The 25438-nt window shown below is 51.1% G+C and overlaps 1 protein-coding gene across 1 annotated transcript; it reads left to right on the forward strand.

Annotated features, from left to right (window-relative positions):
• Positions 1-2858: 2858 nt before the first annotated feature.
• Positions 2859-22751, forward strand: LOC113809683 (actin-binding protein WASF1). Its single transcript, XM_070126064.1, has 4 exons — positions 2859-2990; positions 7477-7758; positions 22069-22203; positions 22395-22751. Exons 1-4 carry the CDS (start codon positions 2859-2861, stop codon positions 22734-22736), a joined length of 891 nt encoding a protein of 296 aa, XP_069982165.1. The 3' UTR covers positions 22737-22751.
• Positions 22752-25438: the final 2687 nt, after the last annotated feature.

Here is a 25438-nt window from a genome sequence, read left to right on the forward strand (position 1 = left end):
GGAGAAACGGATTAGTAGTAGGGGGTCGAGAGGACAGGGCGCGCGGTGGGTGGTGGGGGTGGTGGAGGAGGTGAGGAGGGGGTGGCGACGAGGAGGGCGAGGAGAGGGAGCCCGGGCCGGGCGGGCGGACGTGGGAGCCGAAGGGCCGCTGTTTCCCAGGACAGGTGGAGCCGCTCATTCACAGGTACGTGTAGGCCGTTCGAGGAGGAGGGAGAGGGGGAGGGGATGGGTGAAGGGAGGGAAGAGGAAGAGGAGGAGGAAGGGTGAGAGGGATGGAGGGAAGGAGGGAGGGAGGGAAGACGGGTGAAATGGAGGGAGACGGGGAGGAGGATGGGTGAAGGGAGGAAGAGGAAGAGGAGGAGGAAGGGCGAGGGAGGGAGGGAAGGAGGGAAGATGGGTGAAGGGAGAGAGGGAAGGAGGGAGAGGGGGAGGGAGGTTGAGAGGGAGGGAGGGAAGATGGGTGAAGGGAGAGGGGGGAGGAGAGAGGGAAAAGGAGGAGGAGAAGGAAGGGAGGGCAGGTTGGGTTGCTCCTTGAGCTTCGAGGAGTAGGATGGGGTGAGGAAGACGAGACGAGGATGATAGTGATAATGAATAATGATAATAATAATAAGATGGGGTAGAATGTAATAAGAAAGGGATCGGTTTGAAGAATAAAGGGAGAGAGAATGGCCATAAGTGAAAGAACAAAGAGTTCTGTAATAACACACGATATGACTTCCCCCGAATTGTCATTCACAGGATCACCCCCTCTCCTTCTTCTCCCCATCTTCATCCTCCTCCTTCTCCTCCCCCATCCTCCTCCTCCCCCATCCTAATCTTCCTCCTCCCTCTCCTCCTCTTCCTCCTTCCCCATCCTCCTCCTCCTCCTCCCCCATCCTCATCCTCCCTCCCCACCCTCCTCCTCCTCCTCCTCTTCCCCCACCCTCCTCCCTCCCCACCCTCCTCCTCCTCTTCCCCCACCCTCCTCCCTCCCCGCCCTCTTCCTCCTTCCCCCTCGAGCAGTGCAGTCTCCTCCGAGTGGCAGCAGCCTTTTCCCACGGCATCACCTGTGAGTCATTAAAAGGAAGTTCTCCCGGGGATGATTAGCTCTCCCCGGGCACATTGCGCGGCTCCGGGTGGGTGGGTGTCTGTGGGTGGGTGTGGGGGTGTTTGGGTGGGTGTGGGGGTGTTTGTGTGTGTGTGTGTGTGTGTGTGTGTGTGTGTGTGTGTGTGTGTGTGTGTGTGTGTGTGTGTGTGTGTGTGTGTGTGTGTGTGTGTGTGTGTGTGTGTGTGTGTGCTTGCTTGCTTGCGTGTGTGCGTGCGTGTGTCTGACTGGTTGTATCTGTGTCTATATATTTCCTCTCTGTGTCTGTCTGCAATTGCGTATGTGTCTGTGAGAGAGTTGAACAGACAAGACAGGCATTTCGTGTTCATATTTGTGCGCCTGTGTCTCTAGGAGAGAGATTGAAACAGATAGGCTGTTCTTGTCTGCTTGTCTATCCATCTGTCTGCCCCGCCCTTGTGTCTTGGGAATAGGAACACCAATCAGACAGACAGACAGAGGCAGAGAAAGTAGACAGAGATGCAAGATAAACAGACAGACAGACAGATAGACAGATATGCGAGATAAACAGACAGACAGACAGACAGATATGCAAGATAAACAGATAAAAAGATGTGCAAGATAAAACAGGCAGATCGATAGGCCGTGTCGCGTGCGTGCGTGCGTGCGTGAGGGAGTTCCCATAGGCGGCGAAGGAGTCTTGTGCGCCGCAGTAATGTTAATCAGGACATTCCTGCATAGCCAAAGAGGTGTGCGACCCTTGTGTGCGGGGCGGATGATCTTCCCACACTCCTGCTACGTTCACCGCCGCGACACACTCCCGATCGCACGCACGCACGCCCCTCGAGAGCTGTTTTTTCCGTTTTTTTTCTCTTTTCTTTTTTTTTTACTTTCTCTTTTTTATCTTTCGTACTCTCGTTCTTATTCTTTCTCGGTCTCGATCTCTTTCTTTCTCTTGTTCTCTCTCCCTTTCTCTTTCTCATTCTCCGTCCGTCCCTAATTCCTTCACGGCCCTACACTCACTCATCCCACCTCTTCTGTCTCCCGTGGGAAATCGCAAGCAGAAGTAGGAGAAGAAGGAGAAGTAGAAGTAGAAGTAGAAGTAGAAGTAGGAGAAGTAGGATAAGTAGCCGAGTGTGCGGCGCGGTTGGCATTTGCCGCGGCGCAGAAAGGCCTGCAATGCGCCGGCCTGCTTCGCCCAGCGGCCGTGTAAAAGGCAGCGGTCGCCAGCATCCTTCTCCTCAGCGTTGTGATGGAAAAGGTGTGCAACAGTTGCGGCCGGGCAGGGAGGAGGGGCAGGGAGGAGGGGCAGGGCACGGGGAGGAGGGTGGAGACGGGCAGGGGCGGGGAGGGGAGGAGGAGACCGCCAGCCGTGGGAACCTTACTCACCCCGTGGGAAAATCTGGGCCAGGACATACCCACACAGGGACCGCTTCTTCGGAGCCGCGGCGGCTCCTCCTCCTCTTCCTCCTCGTTCTCCTGCTGCCGCTGCTCCTCCTCCTTGTCCTCCTCCACCTTCTGCTCGCCAGGGTTTGCGAGGGCGGGCGTGGGCGCGGGAAAGGCGTTCTCGGCGAGAGGGCGGCCTGTGGAAGGAGCAGGAGCGCTCGGCTCCGCTGCGGCGTCGTCGGCGATAAACTCCAGAGAGACGTGAGTTCAGCGCCGGATGTGGTAAATTATCACCAGGATTTACCTGGCATGAGTGTCTTATCCCGCCGATGCCAAGACGCCAATTACGCCCTTACGGCGGGGCAGCGCAGGGCCGGATGTGGTGCGGCGCCGCGAGGCTCAAATCTGAGACAGCGGGGACCCTCGAGGGATGAGCACCAAGGCCGCATCCGCCGCCGCGCAGGCCAACTCGGCCCTTATGCCCTCGGCAGGAGGGCTGCTTGTGCGCCGGGCAGAGGAAGTGCCCCGGGCTGGTGACTTACCGGGTCAGGCAAGGTCACAGGTGAGATGGTAATCACACTGTAATCATTATAGACACCCGCACGCACGCACGCACGCACAGGCGCGCACAAAGCTGCCTCCACACGGCCGCCCAAAGTAGGCTCTGGGGGCGCGGTCAGTGGCGACACGCGGGATCGGCGGCGGCGGCAGGATGTGCCGCGTCCTCCCGCGACGCCAATGACAGCGTCGCTCTCCTCCGCCGCCGGGACGCGGGAGCCAAATCATAGCGTTCGAGGCATTAAATGACCCGTAAGTGCGCCGCGAATCCCTGGATTTGTGCGCGACGAAGGAGCAGCAGGAGGAGGACGCAAGCCCGCGGCCACGGAGGCAAGCCAAAACCGCCCTTGCGCACTCGGGACGAAGGGCGCTAATGGCCCGGCGGAGGACGCGTTTTATGGATGCGGACCTCGGGAGGAAGTTGTGCGGCGGGAGGAAGTGTGACCAGCTGGTGTGTGGAGGGGGCGGGGAGGTTGGGGAGGGGAGGGGCCGAGTGGAGCTCCTTGAAGCCACACTTATGTCTGGTGTAGAGCCAGGCGCCACCATCCCGCCCTCCCCCCTACTCCCCTCCTCCACTCCCTCACTCTCACCCTCACCCCCATCCCATCCACCTCCTACCTCTTACCCTCCCTCCCTCAACCTCTCAACCTCACCCCTCCCCTTCTCACTACCTCTCTTCCTCCTCCCCCTCACCCAATCCCACTACCTCGCTCCCTTTCCCTCCCTCTCCCTTACTCCCTCCCTCCCCTCCCTCTGCTCCCTTCACTCGCGGTCCATTCCGATCATCATAATTCTATCTCAACATCTGGTTTACCTGAACCTGCGGACGTACACGGCAATGCACTCCTACTGTATACACATGAACGTATTTCGTTGTTCTGCTGCTCACACATGTGCATATTTCGTTATGTTATTGTACACACAGACGCGTGATTTTGTTTGTCTTTCTGTGCACCAATGCACGCAATGAACTTATTTTTGCTATACACACATGTACGTGGTTTGTTGTCGTACCGTACACAAATATACATTATACTCTTTCCTGCTGTAGACACGTGTACGTTAGTCGCTGTCTTGTTTCACTCACATGTACGGAATTCGCTGCCTCGTTGCGCACACACGTACGCAGTTTACTAATAGTGAAAGAAACACATGAAATGTGTGTTTGTGCCTATGTTTGTACATCAGTAGCTCTGTATGACAACGTGAATGACATACACGAATTAAGGGTGAAAGGAAGGACGAGCAGAGCCGATGAATGAAAGGCTCTATTTCACTAAGAATAAGCATTAAGTGTGTTGAGGCGACTTTGTGATGCTGAGCATTGGGATCGCCCCCAGAGAGCGATAGAGAAGGGGGGGGAGGGAAAAACTGATGCATGACTGGGGGGTGTATGAGGGGGGGGGGGGGGGTAAGGGTTACATGGGCCCTGTGGTGTCTCTATTCCTCATGTGCGAACCACATGTTCTACGATTCTCTCTCTCTCTCTCTCTCTCTCTCTCTCTCTCTCTCTCTCTCTCTCTCTCTCTCTCTCTCTCTGTTTTTTTATTTATATATATATATATATATATATATATATATATATATATATATATATATTTATATATATTTATATTTATATTTATATTTATATTTATATTTATATTTATATATTTACACACACGCACACACACACACATACACACACAGATACATACATACATACATACATACATACATACATACATACATACATACATACATACATACATACATACATACATACATACATACATACATACATACGTACATATATATGTGTATATATATGTATATATATGTATATATATGTATATATGTACACACACACACACACACACACACACACACACACACACACACACACACACACACACACACACACACACACACACACACACACACACACACACACACACACACACACACACGATATGCATTGTAGGGAGGGGAGTCATGCAGGACAGAGGGTGCGAGAGCCGTGCAGGTGGTGTGGTGACCGGCCGGCGCGGAGCCACTGCCGGGTTCGCTGTCTGCCGCCGCCGCCGCCGCCTGCCACGCGTCCTCGCTGCGGCCGACGCGTGTGAGGGAGGGAGAGAGAGGAGAGTGAGGGAGTGAGAGGGAGAAGGAGAATGAGGGAGGGATAGGGAGGGGAGGGAGTGAGTGAGGGAGGGAGGGAGCGAGAGAATGATTGAATGGGCGAATGAATGAATGAGTGAGTGTGAGTGATTACATGAATGAGTGCAAGAGATTAAGTGAATACGTGAATGAATGAGTGAATGGATGATTGAGTTGAGATAAAGGGTTTTGTATAAGTACATGTGTCTTGCACGGAAATACCTAATTCCAATCTCTATACAACCACGTAATTAATACCCCCACCCTACCCCCGCCCTCCACACCACCCTCTGAGCCGAAATGAGAGCGGGGCAAAGTACCCAGGTCGGGGCACTGATCACATGGCACTCACAGGCAGCATCTGGCGACACAGCTTGCTCAGCCAAATGGTGTTGATGTACGATTTTTTCTTTCTTTTTTTTATGTCCCCTTAGCTCGTTTTTTTTTTAATTGTTGGTCTTGTGAGGTGTGTGTGCTTTCTATGTGTCTGTTTGTCGCTTGTCCTTTTCTCTTTTTTCAATTCAGTGTACTTTCTCTGCGTCTGTCTTTTTCTTCGTTTTTTCTTTCATATAGTTATCCGTTTTCCTGTAGATGTGTGTGTGTGTGTAAAGCAAATCAAGATGGCGACATAGTTGCGGTGAACATTATATACAGACACACTTAAACAGAAATATTCATGAGAGAGAGAGAGAGAGAGAGAGAGAGAGAGAGAGAGAGAGAGAGAGAGAGAGAGAGAGAGAGAGAGAGAGAGAGAGAGAGAGAGAGAGAGAGAGAGAGAGAGCACATGAGGAAACAGGAGGTTGATGCTCTCGGAGATGTTCCAGCCTCAGCATTCCAGGTCTTGGAGTCGGGAACACCAAAGGGGGGAGGAGGGAGGGAGGGGCAAGGGGAGGGGAGAGGAGGAGGGGGGAAGTGTTACCGGGGTCGTGAGAGAGCGTCGTGGGGCGGGTCCCCATACACCCGGGGTCACCTCGGGGCTTATTATGGATAATTCACCTCAACCTCTTCCGTTGTCTCGCTCTGGTTCTCTCTCTCTCTCTCTCTCTCTCTCTCTCTCTCTCTCTCTCTCTCTCTCTCTCTCTCTCTCTCTCTCTCTCTCTCTCTCTCTCCTCCCTCCCTCTCCCTCCCTCCCTCCCTCTCTCCCTCTCTCCCTCTCTCCCTCCCTCTCCCTCTCCCTCTCCCTCTCCCTCTCCCTCTCTCTGCAGTATTCTTATTTTTTCTCTTGTTTCCCTTTCTCCCATCTTCTCTATTTACCTCACTTTTCAGTCAACTTCTTCGGTTCTAAACAAAAGATCGGGTTCTCGAAGAATAAGCGACTTGATTTGATATCATTCCGTCGTTTACGTAAAAAAGAAGAGAATTTGACGAGTTGCAAGATAGGCCTACTTATCTCTGGGAATTCTCAAGAGTAATTAAATAAGGTATTTTAAGCCTGGCGGGATGAAAGTGCGAAAGGGGGTGAGGGGGGACTCCTGTGTGGCGCCAGGCAGAGGCAGCAGGTGGATGGGGAGGGAGGGAAGGGAGGGAGAAAGGGGAGAAGGGGAGGAAAGAGAGATGGATGGACGGAGAGAGGAAGGAAGGTGAGAAGGGAATGGAGAGATGGAGTGACGGAGAAGAGAAGGAAGGGGAGAAGGATGAGATGGAGGGATGTAGATGAAGGAAAGGAAGAAGGAGAAATGGAGGGAAGAAGAAGAAGGAGAGGGGGAAGGGGGAAATGGAGGGAAGGATGAAGGGAGAGATGGAGCTAAGGAACGGAGGCAAGAAGGAAAGGCGGGAGGGAAGGAGGGAACATGAGTGGAAGGAAGAGAAGAGGGTATTGATGGAGGGAAGGCGAGAGGAAGGGAGGGAAATAGAAGAGGAGGAGAAAGGAAGAACGAGAGGGCGGCCTGGAGGGAGCCAGGAAGGGGAGGGGGGATAGGGGCGGAAGCGCAGGTATGTAAAGACGCAATGAAAAATGGATGCTCGAATGTGTCTTGTGAGATGTACTTTTCTTTCTTTTTTTTTTTACCTGGTGGGAATGTTCGTACCCTTCTGTTCACGCCCCCCCTCCTTCCCCCTCTTCCCTCCCTCCTTCCCTGTGTACTTACGGCAGCATCTGCATTAGCCGAAGCCAAAGTGCACACAGGATATCCCGGAGTCGGCGCCCCGTCCTCCAACTCTCTAATTCGTTCATTATGTTGTAGCGATTCGGCAGGAGGAAGGGGGGGAGATGGGGAGATAGTGGGTGGGGGAAGTGGGGGAGGGGGAGAGGAAGGGGGGGAAGGGGGCGGCAGCGTGAGAGATGCGTTGCAGTTGTGTTCGTCGGGATGATGACGGAGGGGTCGTGACCCGCCCGGGGCAGGTGACCCCCAGAGAGCAGCGAGGGCACGGCAGGGGCATCCCCGGCGCGGATCTCAGGGCCCCCAGCATCACCGCCGCCGCAGCCGCAGTCGCCACCTCTCACACCTGCCGGCGGCACCTTGTTGCTTGTGCTGCCGCCCGCCTCGTCGCCGCCGCCCTTGCGCCCGCCCGCCGCCCTCCTCCCGCGCCCGCAGACAGTCCTGATCCTGAGGACGACCACGCGCGTGCACGAAGGAGCCCTCGCTGCGAAGACGATCACCTGGGAGAGCGCGTTCGGGGTGTTGGCCGCCGCTCAGGTATTTCTTGGAGGAAAAGGGAATTTTGTGTGTGTGTGTGTGTGTGTGTGTGTGTGTGTGTGTGTGTGTGTGTGTGTGTGTGTGTGTGTGTGTGTGTGTGTGTGTGTGTATGCGTGTGCGCGCGAGCGTGTGTGCCTGCGTGTTTGTATGTGCGAGCCTGTGCATACACCCACATAAACAGCATGGCTTCCATACTTCCAACCTAAAGGAAGTGAAGGAGGTGCCTGTGTGAGCGCCTAGGCCTATCGAACAAAGGAACCTCGAGAAGGCGCGATTCGATTCAACTTTCCCCGCCCCGGCTCCCTCCATCTTGTTTTGCTTCAGTGTCACAATTTTTTTCACCCATTTGATTGGACTTTAAACCGATGTGAAAGCGATGTGTTGCCAAGTGTATTCGTTTGCTTCGTTCAGTGGTTCGAAGTAGTGTATGGGACTGGTTCATTTGGGCTGTTTCGTTTACTGGTTCGATCGGTCGGACGTTGCCTTTCGAGGGAAACGCGAAATTATGACTGATTTGCCATCTTTTTTTATATTTTTTTGATTTTCTTTCCCCGCTTACTTGTGAAATATGAAATTCTTTGTTTTACATCATCATCATTATTATTGTTGTTATTAGAAAATTCGTGTCAATATATGTTATGTTTGTACCGTTCTTCGTGGACTATGTGTGCTCATTTATACATGTGTATGAATAGAGTATATTGTAAATGTCTGTACATCTCTCGTCGGGCGTGTGGCCTTGCCGAGGGTGTATTTGCATCCCATGGAAATCGGCGACGCCCGCGTGTCTCCGTGGGCGCCGCGTGCGGGACTGAAGGCCCGCGGGGCGCAGCGTCATCGGCCGCCATGTTGGCTCCTCGGCGCGCCTCCCATGCCCCCGCCGAGATAATTTGACCCGGGAGGTCGGAGGTCACGGCAACGGCGCCCCCGTGACATCTGCAGCCGTGATGCAATCGGTCCAGGCCACGCCCACCGGAACGCCGCTCACGTTATTCTTGCATCCTCCGCCACGCCCCCTGACCCGCCTCGACCTCCTCTCCCGCTCAGACCTTGTGTTTTAGCCAGCGGGTCGCGGTGCATGCGGAGATTGCCCGCTAATTTGTGTAAAGTGCGGGCGCGATTGCCCCCTCCCCCCCTCCCCCTCCCCCCGCCCCCCCGCCCTCTCCGCCTCCGTCCTCCTCCTCCGTGATCGGGTGTTTACCCCCGCGGTCTCTCTCTCTCTCTCTCTCTCTCTCTCTCTCTCTCTCTCTCTCTCTCTCTCTCTCTCTCTCTCTCTCTCTCTCTCTCTCTCTCTCTCTCTCTCTCTCCCCCCCCCGCCACTCTTTCTTTTCTCCTGCCGTCAACATTTCCCTATTTTTTAAATTTCTTCTTGTACTCGTTCCTAAAACACCCTTCCTCTTCCGCTCTTTTCTTATTCATCTTTATCTTTCTTTTCCTTCTACCCCTTTTCTTCCATTGTCTCGGACTTGCGCAACGGCCGCTGGAAACCTCTCGCAAATATGTTTTTTTCTTTCTTCTTTTCTTTTCTTGATGTTGTTATTATAATCATTTTTATCATTATTATGATTTGATATTTTGATGTTTTTGTTTATTGTCGTTTGCGTTTATTGATTTTGTTATCATCTTTATTACTGGTAGTAATTGTTTTTGTTATGGTAATAGAAGAATTTTTCTTTTTTTTTCTTTTTCTTTAAAGTTTAGGGAGTTTACGTTTCTGTCCGAAGGAAGAGTCGGTAAAGAGAAACAGTTTTAGTCATGGGAAAATGACCGTTAAAGCAGAGGGTGAGAAAGAGAAGATGGCTAATTGATTTGAATAAGCGTGGGTTCCTCTTTCTTGTCTTCCCTTTCTCTCTATATGTATCTCCCTCTTTCTCCCTCTTTTTTTATGTCTCTCCATTTTACTGTTTCTTTTTTCTGTCTCTTTCTCTTTCTTTTTCTCTTTCTCATTTTATTTCACCTCTCTCTCTCTCTCTCTCTCTCTCTCTCTCTCTCTCTCTCTCTCTCTCTCTCTCTCTCTCTCTCTCTCTCTCTCTCTCTCTCTCTCTTTCTCTCTTTCTCTCTCTCTCTTTCTCTCTTTCTCTCTTACTCTCTTCTTCTCTCTCTTCTTCTCTCTTTTCTTCTCTTTCTCATTCTCTTTCTCTTTCTCTTTCACACGTCCAGCCATGGGAAGCCCAAGACAGCACAAACCAGAAAAACAAACAAGAAAAAACACTCAAAAAAAGAGAGAGAAAAACAGGCCAAAGAAAAGCGAAAAAAAGGTGTTCCAGCCGGCCGCTCCTCGTGTCATGGCCTCTAGAAGTATCTACATTAGGAGATCGCTAGTGGGAAATGAGAGGGAGGGGGAAGGGTGGTGGTCGTAGGGGGGGGGTTATTCTCATTTCTCTCTTTTCCTCGTTCTGGATCTTTCCGTTTTTCATTTTTTGTTTTGTTTTATTTTTCGTTTTGTCTACCTATCTGTGTTTATTTATATATTTGTATATCTTTCTCTCTCTCCCTCTCCTTCCTTCCACCCTCCCTCCCTCTCTCCCTCCCATCCTCGCTCTCTCCCTCCCTCCCTCCCTCCCTCCCTCCCTCCTTCCCTTCCTCCCTCCCTCCCTCCCTCCCTCCCTCTCTCCCTCCCTTTTTTTCGAAATGAAGCGCATTGCACAGCAGCACGCAGCCCCTCCTTTCCGCCTTGTGTTGTTTTGTTTGGTTCCCCTCGGCGGCGGTGGCGGCGGTTTCAGGAGCGAGCGGCCGGGTAGCGCACGGAGCCACCCTCGCCGCTCCCACGATAAGCGGGGCATGTTACCTGTGCACCAATGGAGCAATTAACGTTGTGTGGGTAGTTAGGGATGGTTAATGCAGAGTGGAGGTCGCGGAGTCGCCGTAATGAGGGCGGAAGGACGCTAATGCTCGAGGTACACGCAACCTCCTCTCCCTCTCTCCCCTGCGCCGCTGTGTCTCTCTTACCTTCCCCTGCTCCCTGTTTCTTCTCCCTTTCTCTGCTTCTTCCCCCTTCTCCTACTCTCTGTCTCTCCTCCCTTTCTCTGCTCACTGTCTCTCCTTTTCCCTGCTCCTTGTCTCTCCTCGTTTTCTCCGCTCCCTGTCTCTCCGCTGTGTCTCTCTTACCTTCCCCTGCTCCCTGTTTCTTCTCCCTTTCTCTGCTTCTTCTCCCTTCTCCTACTCTCTGTCTCTCCTCCCTTCCCCTGCTCCCTGTCTCTTCTCCACTCTTTCTCTCTCCCCCATTTCCCCGCACCTTTACTCCTACCCGTACCCGTAACCCGCAACCCGTACCCGTTATCCCTACCCATACGTCTACCCGTATCTGTAATAATCCCCCCCCCCCTTCCCCCCCCCCCCCCCGCATTGCCCCTCCCATTTCCACAACTGATGTCGCTAATTAAGTCCGTCCCGATCCCTTCCACCGTGACGAATAAATGTGTATTTCGCCGTGAGTTTCATTTTTTTTGTTTTTGTTTTGTCATTTAGTTGTTTTTTTCATTGGCTTTTTTATTTGTTTTTTTGTCTTTTTTGTTTTGTTTTTTTCATTGGCATTTTTATTTGTTTTATTCTTTTAATTGTTTTTTTCATTGGCTTTTTTATCTGTTTTTGTCTCTGAGTTGTTTTTTTTCTTTTTACGATTGTAGTTACGCCATGTAACTACCACGACGCGACTTCTTATGCAGCGCCACCCACATGCACGCACACACACCGTCATTCCCTCCCCCTCCCCTCCCCTCCACCCTCCTACCCTCCTTCCTTCCCTCCTTCTCTCCTCCTCCATACCTCCTTCTCTCCTTCCCTCCTTCTCTCCTTCCCTTCTTCTTTCCTTCCCTCCTTCTCTCTTTCCCTCCCTCCCTCCTCTTCGTTGTTTGCGTTTATTTGCCTTTTTTTCTTCTTTTTTTTCTTTGTATTTCAGTATTTGTGTTTTTTTTATCTGGTTGATCTTCCATGTAAAGAGAGAGATAGAAAGAAAGAAAGAAAGAAAGAAAGAAAGAAAGAAAGAAAGAAAGAAAGAAAGAAAGAAAGAAAGAAAGAAAGAAAGAAAGAAAGAAAGAAAGAAAGAACGAAAGAAATAAAGATAGAGAAAGAGAGAGAGAGAGAGAACGAGGGAAAGAAAGAAAGAAAGAGAGAGAGAGGGGGGGAAATCACAGGAAACTGAAGTGACGTAAGCCAATGCAGGAGTTGCAGGAGGAGTGTGGATGGCCCCGCGCCCGTCTGTACTTGGGAGGAAAAGGAATTCGTTTCTTGTTTCAGTTTCTTCGTTTTTCGTTTTTTTTCTCGTTTCAGCTTCGTTTTTCGTTGTTGTTTTTTTCCACTCGTTTTATGCATACATAGACACGTCCATATTTTCCTTCTTCTCCGTCCCTTTCTTCTTATTATTCTCCTTCTCTTTCTTCCCTTTCTTCTTCTTCTTCTCCTTCTCTTTCTTCTTCATCTTCTCCTCCTCCTCCTCCGAAGGGAGAGGTGGAGAGGAAGAGGGAGAGAGGGAGAGAACTGCACTCCGCCCGCAAAGTCCCTTGTTATTAAAGGAAAATGAGAGAGTCCATTTTAAAGGAGGAAGGAAGGGGGATGTGAAACAAAAAAACGATAAGATAATGATAATAAAAACGAAATTAATGCAGTAACGTATGAGCCGGAGGAGGCTATGGGGGAGAAGGGGGAGAATGCATGGAGGAGAAGGAGGAAAAGAGAAGAAAAAAAAAGTAAAGAAGAAGAAAAGAGAAGAAGGAAAAAGGGAGAAGAGGAGGAAGGAGAAGCAGAAGAAGAAAGAGAAGGAGGATGAGGAGGAAATTGGAAGTATCTGTTTTTATCCTCATATTCCAAGGAAATGATGGCAGGGTGCGGGAAAGGGAGAAAGAGGAGCGGATGAGGAAAAGGAGGAAGGAGAAATACAGTTTCTGGAACGGGGGGAAGGACGGATAGGGGAGTGTAAGGGAGGGGGGGAGTAAAGAAGGAAAGAGACGATGGAGCGGAGGGGGAGGGAGGGAGGGAGGGGAGGAGAGAAGAGGAAGGAGGGTGAAGAAAGGCAGGGAGGGGGGAAGTAAGGAGTAGGAAGGTGAAGGGAGGGAGGGGGGCAGAGGGTGAAGGGAGGGAGGGGGGGGGGGAGATTCTAAGACGTTCCCAGGCTCCCGTTGACCCGTGGCGTTGCGCTCCAGCCGAGGCAAAAATTACCCTCGAGTTTAACCTGCCTGTCCCGTACGTCACCGCGCCGAGCATTCTTCGCGTCCGGGGCGAGGGGAGGGGGAAGGAGAGGTGGGGAGGGGAGGGGGTAGAGGTTGAATAGAGGGGAGGGAGGGGAGAGGAGTGGGAGTGGGGAGAGGTTGGAGGGAGAGGGGGTGAGGAGGAGAGGAGTGGGGGAGTGGGGAGAGGTTGGAGGGAGGGGAGAGTAAGGTAGGGGGTAGAGATTGAGGGGAGGGGAGGGGTTAGAGATTTAAGGGAGCGGGGGCTAGAGAGAAGGGGAAGGGGTAAATGTTGAGGGTAAGGAGAAGGGGAAGGGCTAGAGGCTAGGGAGAGGGGACGGTTTGAGGGCAAGGGCAGGTGCGATGAGGGGAAACCGGGAAGAGGAGAGAGAAAAGGTTGAGGTGGGTGAGGTAGGGGAAGACTGGAAGTTGATAGGAGGTGGGCAGAAAGAAGGGAAAGCGAAGGAAGGGAGGGGGGAAGAGAGAGAATAAGAAAGGAGAAAATAATGTATGTGTTCCTGTGAATAGAATTCATGTGTAATTCTCTCCGTTACTCTACCTCCTCCCCTCTGCTCTCTCTCTCTCTCTCTCTCTCTCTCTCTCTCTCTCTCTCTCTCTCTCTCTCTCTCTCTCTCTTTTCTGCCACCATATTACCATTTCTCCATTTTTTAGAATTTCCTCTATTTTCCTCTTTTCTCTCTCCACTCTTCTTTTTCATCTTCATCAATTTTCTCTTCCTCTCCCTCTCTTCCTTTTCTTTCTCCTCCTCCTCCTTCCCTTCCTCTCCACCTCCTCTTTTTCCTCTTCCTCCTCCTCCTCCTCCTCCTCCTCCTCCTCCCTCCTCCTCCTCCTCCTCCTCCTCCTCCTCCTCCTCCTCCTCTCCCTCCTTCTCCTTTCCTCTATCTTCTCCACTTAAGATTTTGTCACAATTTAACAGGTGTATAAGAATGATAAGACACAGATAAAGGCCTGGCTTTTCTCCCTCTTATCGGGACGTATTTATATTTTGCCTTTGGGGAAAAACCTGCTCGGGGGCTCTTGCATAACCCCCGTCTCCCCCTCCCCCTCCCTCCCCTACTGTGTCTCCCTCTCCATCATTCTCCTCTATCCCTCTCCCTCTCCCCATCACCCTGTCCATCCCTCCCCATCCCTCTCCAAATGTATCTCCCTCTCCCTTCACCTCTCCATCCCTCTCCCTCTCCCCTCTCCCCTCTCCCCTCCTCTCCTCTCCCCTCCCTTAGGGAGCTAGTCATCTAAGTTAATAAAATCAACCTCGGTTATTTTTTTTCTTTTCTTTTTTTGGTATATATAGAATGTACAAATTTCTTCTCTTTTTTGTCTCTGTTTGTGTTCGAATTAAACCTGGAAGCCTCGACCTCGTTTTGTAAGTAAGCTAATCCAGAAAATCAAAGCTGTAATCAAAAGAGATACGAGAATTGCACAAAAAATTGCAGATGATGATGCACGTGCGCGGCATGAGGGTTTAGCTTGGCAAAATGTTGGAGATTTTTATGTGTGGTTGTTGCTATTATTATTATTATTATTATTATTATTATTATTATTATTATTATTATTATTATGACTGTTATAATTATCGTTGTTTTTAGATGTTTATTTTTTTTATTATGGTTGTTATTTGTTGGCCTGTTTGGACTCTTCGATTTTCTCCCTCTCTATCTCTATCCCTCTCTCTCTTTCCTTCTTCTTTCTTCTTCTTCTTCGTCTTCTTCTTCTTCTGCTTCTGCTTCTTCCGTCGGGATTTCAGTTTGATTTGGACGGGAGGGGAGGGGGAGGGTAGGTGAAGGAGGGGGGCATTACGATTGAGGATGGGGAGCAGGGGGGAAGGGGCGGGTACAGGGAGCTAATTATGGCTATGGTGGAGATAATTGGTCATTCCCTAACGACCATCGAGGCCAAGACAGCGTGTAATGTGTGTTTCCTCCAACGCGCGCTCTCTCCCACGCTCCCTCTCTCTTTCTCTCTCTCTCTCTCTCTCTCTTTCGCTCTCTCTCGCTCTTTCTTGGTGTGTCTCTGTCGCGCGCGCACCTTCTCTTTCTCTTCCTGGTTCTCTCTCTCTCTCTCTCTCTCTCTCTCTCTATCTCTCTCTCTCTCTCTCTCTCTCTCTCTCTCTCTCTCTCTCTCTCTCTCTCTCTCTCTCTCTCTCTCTCTCTCTCTCTCTCTCTCTCTCTCTCTCTCTCTCTCTCTCTCTCTCTCTCTCTCTCTCTCTCTCTCTCTCTCTCTCTCTCTCTCTCTCTCTATATATATATATATATATATATATATATATATATATATATATATATATATATATATATATATATATATATGTTCGTTATGCTTATTATTATTTACTGATCATTTGTCGTTATTGTTATTATTATTATTTATTGGAGTGTATTCCCTCTCCCTTCTTCGTCTCATTTTGTATAAGTTTCTTGTTTTTTCGTTTTTCTTCGTTTTTTGCGTCTTTTTCTTTGTGTATCAATCTTTTTCTTGAAATTCTCGGACACATTTTTGCGGTCGTTGTAGCGGTTTTGTTAGATGTGAATAATTCGTCTTCGGGTTTGTGTTGTTGTTTTTGTTGTTATTGTTGTTGTTGATGTTGTTATTGTTGTTGAAGTGTTGTTTTTGTTGCTGTTGTTGTTATTTTGTTGATGTTGATATTGTTGTTGTGTTCTTTTTGTTGCTGTTGTTATTTTGTTGATGTTATTGTTGATGTGTTCTTTTTATTGCGGTTGTTGTTTTGTTGAAGTTGTTATTGTTATTGTTGATGTGTTGTTTTTGTTGATGTTGTTATTGTTGTTGATGTGTTGTTTTTGTTTTTATTCTTCTTTGGTTGTTGATTTTTTTGTTACTGTCTTGTATTTTATTTTATTTATTTATTTATTTTTATTTTCATTTTAGTAGTATTGTAGGGAAGTGAAAGGGGAGAGGGGGGAGGAGGGGAACACAGAAGGGGGGAGAGGGAGGGGAGTTGTAGGGGGATTTAGGTCCCGCTTTCCGTCTTTCCTTTATTGATTCGGACGGGGAGGGGAGGGGGAAGGGGGTGGAGGGAGTGGGGTGGGGATGAGGGACTCGGTCAGCTTCTTGTTTATCTTGCGTTTGTGAATGGAGGGTTGTTGTTGTTGCTGTTGTCGTCGTTGTTGTCGATAAGTTGGGTTGACCGGGTTTTGATTTATTTATTTTTTATTATTATTATTATTATTTTTTGTCCTTTCTCTTATTTTTCTTTCTGTTTTTTTTTATTGCTCTTATTTCCGGACTGTTGGCTTTTCTGTTTTTTTTTTCTTCTTTTTTTTTCTTCTGTTTCTCTCTGTTTTATGTGTTTTTTATTTCCTTTTATTTCTTTGTTCCGGACGGGTGATTTTTAGCTTTTTTATTTGCGGTTTTTATCTCCGTGTTTCTCATCATTTTTCTTCTCCATGTTTTCCGTGTTCGCCTCTTCCCTCTTTTGCTTCATGTTCCTCTTCCTCTCCCTTTCTGTCTTCCCGTTCGCGCTCGTTTCCCTTGGGTTTGTGTTTAATCCCGTTTTTATCACGGTTTCTTCCTGTTCTTCCTCTTTCTTTAAAATTTCTCGTTTCCTTTATTCCCACCCTTCCATCTTCCCCCTTCGCCTTATCGCATTCTACGCATCAACATCGCATCGCTGTGTCTGTCTGTCTCCCTCTCATTCCCTCTCCTTCCCCATCTCCCTGTCCTCCCCTGACCCTTCCTCGCTCTTCCGTCCCTCCATCCCCACCTTACCCCTCCCCCACCCTAACCCTAATCCTGCACCCTGCCCCCTCCCACTCCCTCTCCCTCTCCTTCTCCCTGAACCCGCACCCTCATCCCCCACCCTCACCCTCCCTCATACCGCACCTTTACCTCCCCCTCCCCCTTCCTTCCTCCTTCCTCACCCTCATACCGCACCCTCCGCTCTCTCCCCACCCCCCTCCTCCTCTTTCTCCTCACGCTCCTCCTCCTCTCTCTCCCCCCCCCCCTCCTCCTCTCTCACCCCACCCCCCTCCTCCTCTCTCCCCCCTCCTCCTCTCTCTGTTTCTCACGGCACATGCCTGGCTTTTCATATAAATGGATCATGAATTCTAAGAAAGGCCATGCAAATTAACCAAGCGGGTGATCAGTCTCGGGCATATAGTGGTCATAGAAGAGGGGGGGGAGGTAATGGGGGTGGGGGGGGTTATATTGTTTTATTTGTTTTAATGAAGTGCGTGTCTTTTTTTTTTTTTTGGGTGGGGGTGGGGGTGTGGAGGGGGGGTTGTATGTGCGGATGTGTTTTTTTTTTATTTTGTGTGTGTGTGGATTTATGTGTGTGTGTTTATTCTTTGTTATCCTTATATGAATGTATATATATATATATATATATATATATATATATATATATATATATATATATATATACTATATGAGTGTGTATGGTTGTATATAAGCACACACACACACACACACACACACACACACACACACACACACACACACACACACACACACACACACACACACACACACACACACACACACACACACACACGCACACACGCACACACGCACACACGCGCACACACACACACATGCACGCACGCACACACACACACGCACACACACGCACGCACGCACGCACGCACGCACGCACACACCCTTACCCCTCCTCCCCCCTCCCCCCTACAACTCTCCTCTTACGTGACCGAGCTGGATGACTCGGAGGAACCCGTGATTGATCGGATAAATCTTGCGTGGATGTGATGACGAAGGTGACCGTGTGATGAGGTGGGATGAGGTGATGAAGTGTGATGATGTGGGATGCGTGATTAGGTGGGAGTGTGGTGAAGTAGGATGAGGTAATGAAGTGTAATGAGGTGGGATGAGGTGATGAAGTGTGATGAGGTGGGATGAGGTGATAAAGTGTGATGAATTTATAAAGTGTGATGAAGTGGGATGAGGCAGTTGTCGAGAGGGGCGACGGAGGCTTCGGTAATGAGGTGGTGGATGATGGTGATTGTGGTGATGGTTGTGGTGGTGATGATGGTGTGGCTGGTTGTGATTGTGATTGGGGTTGCGATGGTGATTGGTTGGAAGTGTGCTGTTGTTATGGTGATGATGAGGGTGATATTGGTGATGACGTTCATGATGATAATAAATAATGATAATAATAAAATGAATTAAAAATGAAATAAATACATATCAAAAAATAAAAGAGGTCATGACCCCGCGATGCTGCATGGCCTGGAAGACGGTGGTCAATCCGTGCTTATCTCGTGCATCGCGTCATGCGCTGGGACACGCGGAAGTCAGCAGGCATGTGCATAGCAACGTCGTGGTGTCTGGGGTGGATGTTGATAGCTGGAGATAAAACCATGTGGTCGGCATCTGGGAGTGTGTGAGTGTTTGTGTCGAGAGAGCGAGAGAGGAGGTGGAGAGGGAGTGGGAAAGGAGGGAGGGAGGGATGGAGTGGGAGTGGGAGAGGGAGGGAAGGGAGGGAATGAAGGAGAGAGAGAGGGGAGTGACAAGAGACAAATAGAGAGAGAGAGGGGAGTGACAAGAGACAAATAGAGAGAGAGAGAGAGAGAGAGAGAGAGAGAGAGAGAGAGAGAGAGAGAGAGAGAGAGAGAGAGAGAGAGAGAGAGAGAGAGAGAGAAACTTAACATTGTTAAAAGAAAAAGAAAAGAAAAGACAACAAAAGAAATGGAATGAAAACGCAAAAATGAATACAAAAAAGAAAGGAAAAATACCAAAAAGAAAACAAGGAAGAAGAGGACAGGTAAATGAGAGGGTGAATGAAGGAGTAATAGTCATGTGGGGCACGGGGGTAGGGGGGGAGGGGGGAGGGGAGAGTGATGAGCCCGAGGCCGGAGTTAATGACTGCTCACTCGGCGGCAGCAGGAGGAAGCAAGGGGGAGAAAGGGGGAGGAAGGAAAGGGAGGGAAGAGGAGGAGGAGAAAGGAAAGAGAGGGAAGAGTAGGAGTAGATGGGAAAGGAGGAGAAAATTAAGGAAATAGAGACCGTGGAGGAGGAGGAGAAGAATGAGGAGGAGACGGAGGAATATGGAGGATTGACAGACAGGGAGGAGAGATGTAAGCAAGAGACAGGCGAGAGAGGATGGGTAGAGCGAAAGGCGATCTATATTAGTCGAGGAAAACAAACAAGGAAAGTGGCAAGGTAGAGAGAGAGAGAGAGAGAGAGAGAGAGAGAGAGAGAGAGAGAGAGAGAGAGAGAGAGAGAGAGAGAGAGAGAGAGAGAGAGAGAGAGAGAGAGAGAGAGAGAGAGAAGGCAAGCAGGAGCGGAGCAGGGCAGCCAGGAGAGGAAGCAGAGGGGATCGCGGACGGGAAGGAAGCGGGAATAGCAGGAGCGGGAGGAGGCGCAGGGAGGGAGGGGAGGGAGGGAGGGAGGCAGGGAAGGGAGGGCGAGGTAAAAACAGTAATGGTTGTCGCCCCTCAGGAGCTACAAAACTGGACGTGCTGCTACTGGGCTGCTGACTCACGCCCGCCACTCAGCGCCTCTCGCTCCGCCCGCGCCCGGCCACTCTCGCCCGCGCCCGCACGCCCGATCGCGCCCGTGCGCCGCCCTTTCCTCCTCCGCGGCCTCGCCCAGGCCTCCTGCGTCCCGGTGGGCGGAGGGAAGGGCGTCAAAGGGCGCCAAGACGCCCTCCGTCTCCCGACTGTCCTCCGGGCGGGCGCTGAGGAGCCGGCGACGCGGCGCGCCCGGCGGCGGAGCGAAGGGCGAAAGGGTGGCTGGCGCGGGCGGGGTTACGTCCTTCGTGGCCCGAGGATGAGCGTGGGAACGCGCCACCTGAGAGGGAGAGCCGGAGGGGGCGGGCCGGGGGACGGAGGGGGGAGGGGCGCCGCTCCCTCGGCCTCCTCCTCCTCCTCCCGCCCCTGTTAGTGTAGTCAATACTCACCAACATGTACGGATAAGAGGCTACGTATGGCGAGTTTTTGTTTTGTTTCGCTTCCGCGGGGCGATCGCTCTCTAGGGCTCTGGGCTCTGCGGGGCTCGCGGCCCGAGGCTCTTTTGCCCAGTCGCGTCGCTCGCTGGCGCCCTCCCTCCGCCCGTGCCTCCTGCCGCCCCTTCGAGAGCCGAGACGACGCTCTCCTCGGACGACTCCCCCGCCCGGAGTCGGCGAGGGTCGTCTCTCTTGTCCCGCCCGCCGAGGGTCGTCGCCGCCCGCGCCACAACATCCGGCGGGCGCGCGTGGTCGTGCGCATTTTAACTTTTTCCGCCGCAACAAGGTTTTCCTCTTAATAGATAGTGAGGGTTTTGTGTTGTGAGGGCGGCGAGGGGGAGGAGGGGGAGGGAGGGGATGGGGAGGGGAGAGGGGACGCGTGTTGTGTGCTGGGGGGGTGGGGTGGGGGATGGGGGGGGAGGGGGGGGGGAGACATGATAGGAGGAACGAGGGAAGAGCTTGGGATGTGTGTTTGTGTGTTTGTATGTTTAAGTGTGTATTATATATATATATATATATATATATATATATATATATATATATATATATATATATATATAGTGTGTGTGTGTGTGTGTGTGTGTGTGTGTGTGTGTGTGTGTGTGTGTGTGTGTGTGTGTGTGTGTGTGTGTGTGTGTGTGTGTGTGTGTGTATGTGTGAGCACGCATTTGCCAATGTATTTGCACATGTAATTTATGAGAGAGGTTAAAGTAAAAAAAAAAAAGAAAATGGGAAGAGAGAGCTTTTCTCTTTCCATGATAAACACAAACACGCTTTTTTACGCAACGAAATATTCCCTGTAATCGGATTAGGAAATGATGGAACATTATTGCTGTTTAAGGTGCTTCCCAGTTTCACCCGAGTCGGATCTCGTTTTTGCCGCCGACGAACGATGGCGTGACGGCCATGTTGGTGGGAGTAAATCTCGGACGAGAAAGCCTGTGAATGTCGCTGTATTTCTTTTTTTTTCTGGAAGTGATCATTGATGTGTGCTTTGAGTGTTTTGAGAGAGAGAGAGAGAGAATGATAATTCTCTCTCTCTCTCTCTCTCTCTCTCTCTCTCTCTCTCTCTCTCTCTCTCTCTCTCTCTCTCTCTCTCTCTCTCTCTCTCTCTCTCTCTCTTTCCTATACCCTGTCAGTCCTCCCCTACATTCTTTTTCTCTCTCTCCCCTCATTCACACTTCCCCATAGTTACACCTGGGGATATAATTGACCGCATATGGCGAAGGGGCAAGGGGCCTGGGGGGGGGGAGAGGGGGAAGGGGTGATTCGAATTGCGTCTGTGACCGAATCCTGCTTGTTGTGGGTCTCGCATTAGGAGTTGGGGCGCTTAAACGTTTGAGGGGGGTTGGGGTAGAGGGGTAAGGAGTGAAGGATGAGGGGTGGGGGTAGGGAAGGGGAGTGAAGGATGGGGGGTGGAGGATAGGGTAGGGAGGGAAGTGAAGGATGGGGCGTAGGGGTAGGGAGGGGAGGGAAAGATGGGGAATGGATGGTAGGGAGGGAGAATGAAGGATGGGGTATTAGTGGGGTAAGGGCAGAGAGGGGAATGAGGAATGGGACAGCGATAGGCTAAGAGGATGGAAGAGGGGAAAAAATAATGTAACATAGAATTGTTTTAGGAAAGAGGCTTTTGTGAGGGGTGGGGGAGGGGGGGAGGGGGCGGAGGTCGAGGGCCCGGAGAGGAAGGGGGGTTTGCGATGAGGTTAATGGGCGGAGGAGTTTTTTCGGCGGGTTTATGAGGTGGCCGATGGGCTGGCGGGCGGGCGGGCGGGTGGGCGGGCGGCTTCTGCTCGCGTCCGTTTCAGGGTTGAACGCTTCGCCAATTAGTAATTTTTTTATGGGGATCGAGCACGTGTTGGCGTTTGGGTTGTGTGCGCCTAATTCACGCTGGCTTTTCAGGGCTGGCTTGGTGTTTGGTCTAATTACAAGTCGGCCTGTCTAGGGTTTGTATTGGTGCAAATTCGGAACTGACCTTGTTTGTATGTACACGGTATGGACCATAGTTTATTTATTTATTTATTTATTTTATATCGGTTCAACTCTAATGTTGTTGTTTTTTGTTGAACGCCAGTCTGAACCTGATCGGGAATGTAATTGATTCCTATTCCTGTGATTGTTTGAACCCACTCGTGAGCATAATTGATTCCCATTCCCGTCTTGTTTGAGCCCAATCGAGAGCCTAACTGATTCCCATTCCCGTCTTGCTTGCAGAGCGGAGGCTACGGCTACGCAGGCCTCGAAGGGCGCGAGGACTGGCCGGGCGTGAGCGACGCCCTCGTCTCCTACACCGCCGCCGCCGCCGCCGCCGCCTCGCCCATTCCCGCGCCGCAGCACTTCTACACACAGGTAGGTTGGCTTTGTTGGTTGGTCGCGTTTTTAGTGCTGTTACTGAGGTACAACTGTTGTATTGTAATAAGCAGTAGCATTCGCATTGTTATTTTTGCTTACTGTTGATAAGAATTCACAAGTATTATGAGGGGCAGTGGCACCCGCGAAACAGGGCGAGAGCCTAACCCGCGCCCGACGTGTTCCCGCAGAACGATGGCGTGATGACGGAGCTGGGCGGTGTGAATGGTCATGCTGGCACGCCCGTGGGCGGCTACCCTCCGTCCTCCGTACCTCAGAGCACGCCCACAGCCTCCTTGCCGCCCACGCCACACCACCCGGGCCCACACGCCGCCCACCGCCCCGTGGACCTGTCGCAGGCGCAGCGTGAGGCGCAACCCCCGCCCACGCCCACCATTCCCTACCCACTGCACGACCCGCACACCCACCGCCCCACACTGCTCGACACAGGTAAGTCTCGACGCCCGGAGGAGGGGGCGGGAGCGGGGGAGGGGGGAAGGGGGGGGGCAAACGTCCCTCCCCTCATCCTGTGATATATCCCTCAGGGTGACCCCCCTACCCCCGCTCTGCCTATCCTCTATCCAGTATAAAAGAATCTCATTCCATGTCTCATTGCACCGTCAACTTTGAACTCTCTTGAACTCGTAGCTAATACATTGCTATCTTTTTAATTAATCTAGACCTAACCGGTAGACCTTTTTCTCGTATGTCTTCCCACTCATATTAAACCCGGACATCTTCTTTTCTGAATTTGTGTGAGATGAAAAACAAATATATATTCCAGACCTCAAAGAAGTTCGTGCATAGGCCTATACGTTAGCCATGTCCGATTGACATTTTTGTTCGTTTGTTTGTTTGTTTATGTTAAAGAGTCTTGGAATGCTCAGTCAAGTTCCTTCCTCTCTTTCATGCTCCTGCCAGTCAGTCAGGTAAGTTTTTCTATGACTGAGTGAGTTTTTTCAGTGAGTTGAGGTCGATGGTTGAGTCTGAGGTGAGATTAGTGGGTGTGAGTCAGAGAGTTGATATCAGGGCGTGTGAGTCAGTGAGTTGAGGTCAGTGCGTGTGAGTCAGTGAGTTGAGGTCAGTGCGTGCGTGAGTCAGTGCGTTGAATCGGTGAGTCAAGATGTCCGCGTTTCAACGTTCGAGTGAGCTGGTGCAGGTACCCATGTTATTTCTAAAGCTCCCCCTTGTTCCTGTTACTTTACCTCTTTGTTTAATTTGGCGTGAGAGGAGGTGGGGTGGGCGTGGTGATTGGGGGGAGGTAGGGGAGGGGAGGGGGATGACACGAAGACGACACGTCACTCTTTCGTCATCATCGTGATCCCCCCCCCCCTCTCGCTCTCATGACCACCCCCTACCCCCTCTTCCTCATGACGACCAGGCCGTAGGAGCGCCACGACGACCACGCGAGAAGCACGCTAGGTCGAATGGGACCTCCCCCCCCCCATTCACCATCTCTATCTATAGGTACATTGTGATAGATAGAGAGGGAGGGAGGGAGGGAAAGGAAGAAAGGCGGAAGGAGGAAGAAGAAGAAGAAGGAGGAGGAGTTCCGTATCTAGCGACGGTGTATGTGTGTGGGAGGAGGGGAAGGAGAGAGGTGGAGGGGAAGGGGAAGGAGAGGGGGAGGGGAGGGGGAAGGAGGAGCCACGAACAATTATACGGTCCGGGAGCCAAGATGATGGCGGAGGAGCGTGGCTGTCCAAGTGAGGAGCGTGGGAGGAGCTTTCTTTGCCGTGGGAACGTCGAGCTCGATCCGAAGCTTTCTCTCTCTCTCTCTCTCTCTCTCTCTCTCTCTCTCTCTCTCTCTCTCTCTCTCTCTCTCTCTCTCTCTCTCTCTCTCTCTCTCTCTCTCTCTCTCTTTCACACTCTCTCTTTCTTTCTCGCTCTCTCTCTTTCTCACTCTCTCTCTTTCTCACTCTCTCTCTTTCTTTCTCACTCTCTCTTTCTTTCTTTCTCGCTCTCTCTCTCCTTCCCTCCCTCACTCCCTCCTTTCATTTCCATTTCCGTCTTTATTTCTTTCAGTGAGCCGTTGGGAGCAAAGGATGATAGGGCGGGAGGTAGGAGGATGGGCGAGGGATGGGGGGAGAGGATATGCAAGCAACCTGTGCAACCTGCACTCTTTCTCGGACTCAGGACTTCCGACTCTCCTCTTTGGCGCCGCTCGACGTATCTTCTCGCTCTCTCTCGGTTCCTTCGACGTAATATCCCGCTCTCTCGGTCGGTTCCTTCGACGTATCCTCTCGCTCTCTCGGTTCCTTCGACGTAATCTCCCGCTCTCTCGGTCGGTTCCTTCGACGTATCCTCTCGCTCTCTCGGTCGGTTCCTTCGCCAAGCGTCGTCGGTACGTGTGTGTTGGTGAGGGTCCTTCGACTTCCTAACAGGTGGCTCCGTGTGATTTTTTTTTCTATGCGTATTGGTATTTTTGTTTATGTTTTGTACGTTGGTGTGTGTATAGATGTTAGTCTGTATAGTTTGTGTATTAGTTATGTATGGTTATTCTGTATATTTGGTGTGTAGGTATGTGTAGATGTTGTGTGTGTCTTTAGTGTGAGATACATATAAACACTCGTCTGTGTATGTATAGATGTTCGCCTATATACTTTGTGTATAGATGTGCATAGGCATTGGTATGTTATACCTAGTGTGCGAGAGACATATAATTACTCATCTGTATACTAAGTGTGTTTGCTTACCGCTGTAGCTTATCAGATAGAGAGATACCGGAATATGTGGCGGCTGTTAACACGGGCTACTATCCCGCTACTCTAACGCTACTCTGACGTTACTCTAACTCTGCTCTACCGCTACTCTCTCCCTACTCTCTCGCTACTCTCCCGCTACTGTGACGTTACTCTCTCGACGGCCCTGCATTGCCCTCTTTCGGGTCCTGGGTGTCTAGCCTCGTGTTTGAAAAGAAGAAAAGAAGGGGAAGGAGGAGGAGGAGGAGGAGGAGGAGGAGGAGGAGGAGGAGGAGGAGGAGGAGGAGGAGGAGGAGGAGGAGGAGCGGCGGCGTAGGGGGGTGGGGGTGATGTGAAGAGGCAGATAGCGGCAGTCGGCAGCAGGTGTGAGGGAGGGGGTGAGAGGCGGCAGGTGTCAGCCTTCCAGCACAGATAGGCAGATAAGAGGCACGCGCCAAGGGCTGCTTCTGCTGATAAGACAAGCGAAGCAGGTGCAGGGCGCTCGCTCGGTAGGACGGGGGGAGGGAAGATGGGAAGGGGAGGGGAGGAGAGGG

The sequence above is a fragment of the Penaeus vannamei genome, chromosome 10 (genome assembly GCF_042767895.1).
Source record: "Penaeus vannamei isolate JL-2024 chromosome 10, ASM4276789v1, whole genome shotgun sequence".
Lineage (NCBI taxonomy): Eukaryota > Metazoa > Arthropoda > Malacostraca > Decapoda > Penaeidae > Penaeus > Penaeus vannamei.